We start from the raw sequence: 10,862 nt of genomic DNA, 5'->3' as shown, positions 1-10,862 counted from the left end.
AATATATATATATATATATATATATATATATATATATATATATATATATATATATTTATTTATTTATTTATTTATTTATTAATTATATATAATATATATTTATATTTAATTTAAAAACCGTTCGGTTTGGTTCGGCTCGATTTTTAACCAAACCGTTCGATTCTTCTAAAACATGAACCGATCGGTTTTTCGGTTCTGTTTAAAACCAAACCGAACATCTTCGGTTCGGTTCGGTTTGGGTTACCCGAACCGTTTTGCCCACCCCTATTACAACCTAAATTTTAACATTTCTAATGCTTTTCAGTAATCTGGAACTTGACACCTCTTGATTTTTTAAAACATTAAAATAAAAAATGCCAGTACCCTCGTCATTTTAAATATTTTAATAATTTTATTTGTAAAAAAAAGAAAAGAAAAATACATAAATTTTTAACTTATAAAAAAAAAATTTAGGCTAAAGTGCCATCCGGCACCCTCAACCATACCCTATTGTTCATCCCGCACCATAATCTTTTATAACCTACATAACGATGCACAAACTGAATTTTTTTTTCGCCTAGAATATTTAGCCCGTTTCCCAGTTTCACGGATGACAAGTCACTAGTGATAGCTGATGTGGACTATTTTTTAGTCCTTTGTAGTCCATGCAAGCGCATTACTCATCTCCCCCAAATCAGAATATAAATATCTAACCCTATTTGCGATTCTATCATCTTCCTGGCCCTCTTCTTCATCGATCTTCTTCACCCACCATTTGAGATGTCATCTTCTTCGAATTCATCACGCGTAAGAACAAATATGGACTACGAACCTAGTATTTTCTGTTATTGTGGGTTGAAAGCTCCGATTTGCACTACTAGAGACTCGGGCAAAAAATTCTTCGGGTGTCAAAGATGGAAGGTAGTTAGTTTCCTGAAATTTCTTGTTCATTTTGTTAATTTTTTTAATTTAGTTACTTTCCAGGATGTGTAGAATGTATTTTGCAGTAGTTTAACCTATTTTTGTTTTTTTTTTTTTTGAAAACAACCTATTTTTGTTAATTCTGTGAACTTTGTTAATTTTTAGAATTAAAGAATTAGGGTTTAGGGTTTGACAGTATATTTTTTTACATTTGTTAAGTAGTTTCCATAATCTGAATTCTGTTTATTTTGTGAATTTTTAATGGGTTTGATTATTTCAATTTGACTTGTATAGGATGAAAATGGTTGCGAATTTTTTCTATGGAAGGATCAAAGTGCCAAGAGAAGGGAATGTGAGCACGAAGACATAATCAACATGCTAGTTTCTTCGAATAGTGAGATAGTAGGTGTACGAAACTTAATTGTAAATGAGTGTAGTGAAATGAAAAGGAAAACAAACTACTAAGGACAAAGTGTGTTGTTCTTATTATTGTAATTGTTGGGCTTGTAGGAAACTTTTGAGAAGGTAATGCATTGTTGTTTTTCATGATAAATGAATGGTGAAATGAGCAGCAAACCATACTCACTAAACTGTTTGAAGGTTGGTGTTTTTTAGATGGTAATGCATTGGTGTTTTGTATGATATTGAATGGTGAAATGAGCAGCAAACCATACTAATTAAAACGTTTGAAGGCATGGTATTTTTTACATGTGTGGAATTGAATTGATCCCCAATGCTACAGTTATAAGCAAATGACAAAACACTGCCATATTGCCAATGTTAATGATAATGGTGTGCTGCTCATTTCAATTGACAAAAGCATACTGCCATGCTATCAAATAAAACATTAACATACACAATTTGGGTGTGCCAAAATAAAGTGTAAACTGCCTTATTGCAAAAGATGACATTAACATACACAATTTGGGTGTGCCAAAATAGACTCTAAACTCCCATACGGCCAAAAATGACATTAACATACACAATTTGAGCTAGCCAAAATAAAGTCTAAACTGGCAACAACACAATATGTAACCAATATACACTCCCAGTGAACAAAATATACACTGCCTTCAATCTTCATCTTTTAAAGTGGTTCCATTGAGTCCATTCAGTCAGTGCAAGCTACACAAGTGAAGGAAGCATTGTCAATTACTCATAAACTACAAACATCAATGAATTAATTACATAAACATTGTGTTCAATTTATTACCTGATGTTCCAACAAAGCTTTCTTGAGACAAGTCTGTCACTCTTCCACTTCATTTACCTCTTCCTCTACCTCTCCCTCTCCCCCTCCCCCTAGTAGCAGTGGATGTTTTTCCTTTGCCTCTTCCTGTAATAGCAGATTCTCCTTGTCGGCTTGATAGTGTAGGACAAAATCGTTTGTTATGCCCCTTTCCCTTGCATAGATGACATGTCATAATCCTTCCCTTTCTAGACAACTTGCTAACCTCTTCACTCATTTTTTTCTTGTTCTTTTCAGTTTCTTAAAGCTTTCTTTTCTTCTTTGGCCTGCCAGTTCAAACACCTCGTTCTTTCTTCCCAACCTGCACTAACATGAAATGCACATCCCTTCCCAAGACATTCTACCCTAACATACTTTAACCCATTTTTTTCCAGAGTAAGTCCCTCTTAGTGTGTACAGCATAACTAATCATACCAAGCTTAAATTGCACGTTATCATCAAAATACATACCTAATTCTACAAATGGGGGATCAGATTTTGGATTATACTTAGGGTATTTATCATTGTATTATGACTGGACTTCATTCCCTTCTTCATTCTGCAATTCTTCTTCAACTGTAGGGGGATTTTCAGAATCATAATACTCAGAATCTTTGGCATCTTCAACAGTTTCTTCACCCTCTGTTGCTCTTCTTTTCCTCCTAACAGTACTATTTTGCTCTCTCTCCTCCTCACTATCACCCTCAGTTCCCTGCCCAGTGTTTTTGTCACTTGCACTCTCACTTTCAGCTTCTATGTCACTGCCAATTTCAGTATTTCCCCATTCTTCACTGTCAGTTTCAGCATCTGACTCAAAGTCGCAACCCCATGCTCATCCCCTAATTCTGCCTCAACCTCAACCTCAACCTCATTCTCAACCTCATGTTGTTGAACTTCACCCCCTTCAAGCCCAGGTAAACATAAACCAACCACTTCAGCTTCATCTGCTCCATGTTCAACATAAATCTCACACTTTTTATGCTGACGAGCAATTTGAGCTAAGTGTAAACTACTTTCATCATTGTGTAATAGTTTTAAATCTTTAAAGGGCTCAGAGATCAACTTGTAAGTAAGTGAGGTTATTTTGCCATACTTTTGGTCTGTTATATATTTTACTAGATGGGGATAACATATTAAGTCCGGATCTACTGTCACTACCTCAGTCTCACCATTTAAATATTAAAACCTAGGGCGACGCACAAAGTTACCACCATGGTGAATTATTAATTCCACAGTTTCATCCATCCTGACAAAAAAAAACATATTCAATGCACATTTTACCCATAAAAAGAAGCAATGCCCACAGTTTATGACTTTATACACAACTAGTTATGCACGACCACAATTTTTACCCATACTCTCAGCAGGACCACAACACAGTACTTCAACATTATATGCATATATTAATCAAAGTAGGACCACATTACAGCAATAGCATATACCCAACCACACATTCACTATATCTACTACACAACACAGGGTACTGTCTGTCAAGTATACCTTCCACTAAGTGCGGAAAAGGAACAACACCTTCCATTAAGTGCGAAAAAGAAAGATGAAAAATATTCTCATTAAAGCAACCAGACATAGACTGTAGGATTATACTGTACTGACAATAAGTAATCGATTTTTCCTTAGAAAATTTCACTAAGTTAAAGGGGGTAAGTAGACATACCTGTAGTTCTTCGTCTGAAGAATTGGGCGAAATATTTGCCGCCTTTGTTTGGGGAAGAAGTGGTCGCCGTCGTTGTCCTCACAATTTTGGGGGAGAATTTAATTTTGTCTTCGTCCACAGACAACTGAATTCTGTGGGGAATTGATTTGGGGAAATGCTATATTTCTTTCACTTAGGGTTTGGGTTTAGGGGAAATTACGCGAACGGTCAAAACTAAAAACTAAAATTACTTTTTTTTTTAAAATCATACATGGAAAATACATAATTATGAAAATAGTCCACATCAACTATCACCGGTGACTTGTCATCCGTGAAACTGGGAAACGGGCTAAATATTCTAGGCGAAAAAAAATTCAGTTTGTGCATCGTTATGTAGATTATAAAAGATTATGGTGCGGGATGAACAATCGGGTATGGTTGAGGGTGCCAGATGGCACTTTAGCCAAAATTTTAATTTGGTCAAAGTGATATAACAATATCATAAACAACAGTCATTATTGTGTAATGACTATGTTACAACTAAGGCTCAAACTTACTTTCTTCCATGTGGAGTGTAAATTGGATGTCACTAAGCCACAAGATCTTTTGAAAGTACATTATTTAAATACTATAAATATTTTTGGATGTCACTAGAAAAATATTTTTTTTGGGCTTCCACCGTTGGCCTCCGGCCAGAGCTCTAATGGAGCTTTGAGCCGGCGGTTTTGGTCACCTTCTACGTTTGCTCTCGCTCTTCTTCCGCCCCGACCACCGTCGCAGCTCCGTCCACCTCCGACCACCTCCACAGATCTTCTTCTTCCTTTTTCTTTCTCTTTGAATAAAATAATAGTAGGTAGGTATCGGGGTTTATGTTGGTAGTCTTGAACTCCCAACCCTACTTTGACTTTGCCCACTTTTTATTTTCTCTATTATTGCGTTTTCCTTTCGTTACTTTCACGAGCATTTTTCTCTCATTACTTTCACGAGCTTTTCATTTTCATTAGCATAAATCGTTTAGTTTGGTTTCGGCAAGTGTTGATCTTATCCTGGACGAGCAAAAAAGAATGATGACGAAGACCCATATCTTTGATGAAGTTTTAAGTTCCCTGAAGGAACATAGCTTCCTAGTTATGAAACAACGATTCAAGTTTTCTATAGCATAGTTAGAAAAGTTGTTTCTATGTCTAACTGTAAGGAATGGTTTACCATTTCATTGATCATTGATATAAACGTTTTATGTTATGAATTAATGAAATAGCTACGGTTACCTTCAAAAAAAATTATTATTTTTTGCATAGTATCAAATAATGTACACAATAATATGTACTTTATTAATATATTAAAAATATACTCCCTATTTTTTATAACCATGATCCACGTCATAATATGCCCATAAACATTTTGCCTATTTTCAATCCTTGACCGTTTCTATCGCTCTTACTAAATTTCTTTATTTTAATTTGATGGATTGTTAGACTACAGACAAAATAAATTTTAAAGCCCGCCGGGATTTCCTTGGATTTTGAAGTGCACGTAGGAGGGAATGGCGTCGCCGTCGTGGATGCAATCGCTGTTGAACCCCTCGAAGAATTGGTTCGCCGCACAGCACATGAAAGCTATCTCCAACCGCCTCCGAAAATACGGTAATTATTTCTCTTCCCTTCTCTTGCTCTGCTCACTCTTTCTGTCCATTGTCATCAAGTTTTTCTTATCTGAAATTAGGTTTGAGATACGATGATTTGTTTGATCCGAAGGAGCATTTGGACATCAAGGAGGCTTTGGAACGGCTACCTCAAGAAGTTATCGATGCTCGGAACCAGCGTCTCAAACGTGCTATGGATCTTTCAATGAAGCATGAGTACCTCCCTGATGATCTTCAGGTTGAATTTTTTGGTGTGACTATTACATTCTGCTGAATGTGTGTGTATTGTGCGTGTGAACGGCGACATAGATGAAGCATGAAAATGATTTTAATGTGTGATCCGAAAATGAATTGGGATTTAAATGGAAGGAAAGACAAAGAATTTGCAGTAAATTAATATATATAACATCTGTGATCGTGATGTTATTTGAGCTGACTGGGTGTATATCATGTTTTCAGAAAATGCAGACACCATTTAGAAGTTATCTGCATGAAATGGTGGCTCTCGTAAGTTCTTGTTTCAATCTGAGTATTTGGTCTATGCATATTGATTTCCACTTAGCTTTTTTGCTTCACTTTGCATTTGGAAATATACATTCTCTTGGATGAAGTTCAAAATGTTAAGCCTAAAATTAGTTTATTTGAAGTTTACAGATGTTAAATTCAACTGTGTGGATATTAAGAGGATTCTTGAAAACAAGTATATGAAATATGATGTTTGGACATAATTTAGTTAAGGGCATACAAGCTACATTGAACCTTTGTTTAGAATGCCTAATAATTTTAGTTATCATCTGTTTGGTATGGACTATGGAGACATTTATTACTGCACCAAAAAAAAAAAGAAAAAAAAGAAAAAAAGGTTTCATGGACTTTTAGGGTATGCCCCAGTGACAGACCTCATTTCTTCACTGGAAGACTGCTTCTCTTATTGCCTGATGAGAGCAAGAATTACATTTATGAGAGGTTACTATATATGACAAAAATTTGGCAGTTCATTTCACTACCACTTTCTGGCTATAGAGTGTAGACCCTTGTGCTTCTGTCTCTGGTCTTTAATATGGAGTATATTTTTTGTTCCCTAATTTTGACACTCATCAAGGCTCAAGGCTTCATACCATCTTATGCGAAGTACATATATATTTTATTTTGACATGTAAAGAAATTTCTTTTTCTTACACTATACCTATCTATTTCTTTAATTTACGTAGCATGATTGAGTAGTGTCAAAAAGCAGCAGCCTAGATATATTTATTGAATTTAAAAGGACCTTGCGGGACCTAAACAGTCACCTTGAGGTTTTGCTTATTCTCTTCCTTTTTCTTCATTTGCTTGTATTCACTAGACTAGAAAACTGTGCTCTTGCAGGTAGAGAAAGAGAGAGCAGAACGGAAAGCTTTTGGAGCATTGCCTCTTTACCAAAGGACATTCCCATGATGTGCCATATCTGGGAGCAAATGATTTTGATGATTAATAATTGACATTCTTCTTTTTCTGCCGCTCAGATGATTAGAAATCATCTATTGTTTTCTTGCTGTTGCTTTAGGCAACACTAAAAGGTCTGCTGGCTGTTTGTTGCAAATAATGTTTCTATGCAATTGTAGTTTTAGAGATAAGAGGATTGTTAGAAAGTTCTTTTTGTGTCCATTGCACTTCTAAAACTAGCCATCTTTCTTCTGTCTTTGGTTTCAGCTGAGATGTTTTGAAATTCAGCATTGGCATTTTAGTTATATTAGCAGCATCTAGATTATACTCCCTTTATAGGATCTCAAATTTGGCATTTGATTTATAAAGTAAAGGTTTATTGATGAAAACATTTTAAATATTTGTGATAGTTACATTTTTTTTTGAGTGCTGATAGTTACCTTTAAATTTTAAAAATTTGACAGTTTCATACCAAAATTAATTTTTTCTAATTTTAACTTTATATGATTTTACTTTTTGGCTCTTAAAAAATGTACTTTATCACACTCATTACATCTTAGGTTTGTAATTAGAATGCCCTTGGACGAATTAGTAGGATTGGGCTAGATGTGTTTCTCGAAATTGCAGGTAGGATGTTGCAACCATCAATGAATGAAAAGAAGGGGAAGAATGAAAAGATGGAGTAGGAAGAGAGAGAGGTTAGACGAGTTAGGAGTTGTTAGCGTTAATTTCTTTGACAGCTTTATTAGTTTAGTGCATGTAACTAACTTTCATTCCTTTTGATATATAAATAGGATTGTATGTAGACAGAAACTTATAATACAATTTCTTGGCTTTTCTCTCTATTTCTTCGTACTCCATTCTTCCTTCTCTTTTTATTGATATTTGCCTCATCCTAACTACAATTCCAGATGGTATAAAAGCTATAAGAGCATCTCCATAAGAGGTTTTTTACAAGTTTTTTTGTTTATTTGGATGAGAGAGAGGGTATTGTGGAGAGAAGAGAATGGAGAAGAGAGAAATTTTTTTTTTGGTAGATGAAGTTTTTTGTGAGGTCTACATGAGTAGGATTTGATCCTATCTAGTGTTGCTTGGTGTAGGTCCTGTAGGATTTGAGTTTTGCCCTTTTTCAATTAGATAAGACAGCAATTTTTCATATTGCACAGCTCCTTGGTGCCTCCTCCTGCTGACTTCTACTTCTCCCTAGGAGATTTCAGTAGAATTGGTTGAGCCTCCATTTTTATTTTTATTTTTATTTTTATTTTTGCATTTTCCTTTGTGACCTGCTGGATATCCGTGCTTATAATTACATTTTTCAACAGTTTGGGGCTACTGCATATATATATAGTCACTCACTCAGCCCTTTAGAAACTTAATTGTTTGATATTGTTGGATGTAAGCTCCAAAGGATAGCATATCGAAATTGCAGTTGGGATGAAGCAGCGATCAATGAAATGAGAAGGCAAAATGAAGAGGGTGTACTAGGAAGAGAGAGAGAGAGAGATGAGACCACTTCATCCCAATGCACTTCTTCGATGAGTTGGCCGTAGATGATCTCCAATCGGAGCTTAATGAGGCCTCCCCTCAATTGCAATTTATTTCTGACGTCCCATCAACTGTGTTTGAAATTTAGTGCCATAATTCTTGATTCGTCAAGAAGATAGACAATGATTTGATTAAGCGTTCAGTTAAGATCTAGAGAATTTTGAGAGGATTTTTCTCTAAAAATTAATTATGCACTTTTTTTTTTTGAGTTTTACTGACTCGGTTACAATGTAGTATCTATTCAGAGCTACTTTCTCAACCTTCTGAAGCAGAAAGAGTCAACAGATGCCTCCACTGAGACTTGAACCCACTCCCTTCCACATGGGAGTGTACACCGGATGCCGCTTGATCACAAGGCCTTTGACAAAATTAATTATGCACTTAGTTCATATTTCTCTCACTATGTCATGATGGGTAAGAAAATTGTGTCTTTTTAAATCATTGACTTCGCTTCCAAAAGAGTGGTAACGGTTTCAACCACTTCTCCAATCTTTGATCTCCATCTTGAACTAGCTATTGGACTAGTTCTATACTAGAGAGCAGTGTTGCAAAAATTTCGCTTAAGCGTCGATCAATCCCGCCTAGGTGCTAAGCGTCGGTCGACCGCCTAACGTATCACCTTAAATGGTGGTCTAGGCGGCTGGTCGGCTAGGCGACCGCCTAAGCCGCCTAAGCACCGTCTAGGCCGCTTAGGCGTTGACCGCATAGGCCTCCTAGGCGCCGACTAGACCTCCTAGGCATCGACTAAGCCGCCTAGTCGGTTGATTAATTATTGTTTTTTTTTAAATTGGTTATTTCACTCAAAGCAACATCATTTTGAGCAAAATAATTTTAAATTGTACAAACTCTATATATTTTAAGGTTAATATTTAATATTTTAGTATTAACTACTAAAGTATTATATAATTTATAATTATTAGTCTTTAAAAAATTAAAAATACTTAAACAAACTTTAAAAAAATAAAAAATAAAATAAAAAATACACAGGCTTCTAGACGCCGATTAATCTACGCCTAGGCATCCTAGGCGCTCCGTGCTCCCCGAACGCCTGAGGAGCGTCTAGTGATTTTTTCAACCATGCTAGAGAGTAGTTCAGATAGGAATATCTTCATGAATCTTCTTTAGAACTTCATTCTGGTAGATTAGGTGTTGGTTTATGAATAACAAATACAACTCAAGAAGTAAACTAACTCTTTGTTTTAAAAATCTTTAACAACCAAAAAGGAGAGTAAAAACTTTAACACGTGCCAAAGGCGTTGTGGTCAAGCGGCATAGTTGTGGCCCTCCTAAGTGATAGGTCACATGTTTGATCCCCAGTGGGGGCGTTGGCTTGTTGTGCAGTAACACGTATCTTACATTAATAATTTTAAATAGGAAGTTTAATTCGTGTAAAGTAAGTGGGGAATGTAATGTTAGGGTAAAAAATGCACCAACAAACGTATTAAAATGCACCAGTTCTTAGATTAAAACACACCATTCTACGTATTAAAATGCACCAGTTCTTAGTTTAAAACACACCACTTAACCAACACACACCAAATGCAACTACTCTCGTAAACTCACCAACATTTGTATTACAATGCACCACTGGACAAATTAAAACACACCATTTCTCACCATACCCAAATACACCTAGTCAATTCAAATGCACTAGCAAACGTATGCAACTACACTCGTAAAACTCACCAACATTTGTATTAAAATACACCACTGGACAAATTAAAACACACCATTCCTCACCATACCCAAATACACCTAGTTAATTCAAATGCACCAGCAAACGTATTAAAACACACTATTCTACGTTGTAAAATGCACAATATTCTACGTTGTAAAATGCACAAGTTCTCAAATTAAAACACACCACTTAACCACCACACACCAAATGCAACTACTCTCGTAAAATTTACCACCATGTGTATTAAAACACACCAGTCTATGTTATAAAATGAACTAGTGAACAAATTAAAACACACCATTCCCCACCATACCCAAAAACACCTAGTCAATTCAAATGCACCAACAAACGTATTAAAACACACCATTATACGTTATAAAATGCACCGGTTCTCAAATTAAAACACACCACTTAACCACCACACACCAAATGCCCATACTATTGCGAATTACACCAATATTATCTCAAATATGAACTAGATTAATGTTGATAATGCACATGCTATTGTGAATTACTCCATTCTCGTTCCTTTGTTGGAGTCGAACTATGCGTTTTGTTCGGGACGGAGCGTTCGTTGATGGTGATGGAGTCCTTCTACGTTCGTCTGGTGTTTGTTGCTCAGTGTTCGTCGACTTCAAGTCTCCATTGTTGTCTGATCTGGTTTTGAAATTGTAATGAATTGTCAATATTATCCTTCCCGTTCGCGCAACTAAAGATCAAACGCTTTTATTGTTTGCATTAATATGAAGCCTTAGATCATGGAATCCAATGGTGCAAATCAGGCCACACA

At 35.8% G+C, this 10,862-nt stretch overlaps 1 protein-coding gene across 1 annotated transcript; it reads left to right on the top strand.

The window, feature by feature from the left end:
* The first annotated feature begins 5,272 nt into the window (after positions 1 to 5,272).
* On the top strand, positions 5,273 to 7,686 carry LOC116000168 (cytochrome b-c1 complex subunit 7-2-like). Its single transcript, XM_031240203.1, has 4 exons — positions 5,273 to 5,425; positions 5,505 to 5,662; positions 5,884 to 5,931; positions 6,793 to 7,686. The coding sequence occupies exons 1-4, from the start codon at positions 5,326 to 5,328 to the stop codon at positions 6,859 to 6,861; spliced, it is 375 nt and encodes a 124-aa protein (XP_031096063.1). The 5' UTR covers positions 5,273 to 5,325; the 3' UTR covers positions 6,862 to 7,686.
* The last annotated feature ends 3,176 nt before the right edge of the window (positions 7,687 to 10,862 follow it).

The sequence above is a fragment of the Ipomoea triloba genome, chromosome 12 (genome assembly GCF_003576645.1).
Source record: "Ipomoea triloba cultivar NCNSP0323 chromosome 12, ASM357664v1".
NCBI classification, from domain to species: domain Eukaryota; kingdom Viridiplantae; phylum Streptophyta; class Magnoliopsida; order Solanales; family Convolvulaceae; genus Ipomoea; species Ipomoea triloba.
The sequence above is the reverse complement of the archived record's forward strand: the minus strand, read 5'-3'. Positions and strand labels throughout refer to the sequence as shown.

Bases quoted from the DNA above. Each gene is read 5' to 3' on its own strand.
- LOC116000168 (XM_031240203.1), top strand. From the start codon at position 5,326: ATGGCGTCGCCGTCGTGGATGCAATCGCTGTTGAACCCCTCGAAGAAT. The intron at 5,426-5,504 runs GTAATTATTTCT...ATCTGAAATTAG, and splicing joins CAACCGCCTCCGAAAATACG to GTTTGAGATACGATGATTTG. The intron at 5,932-6,792 runs GTAAGTTCTTGT...GTGCTCTTGCAG, and splicing joins TGCATGAAATGGTGGCTCTC to GTAGAGAAAGAGAGAGCAGA.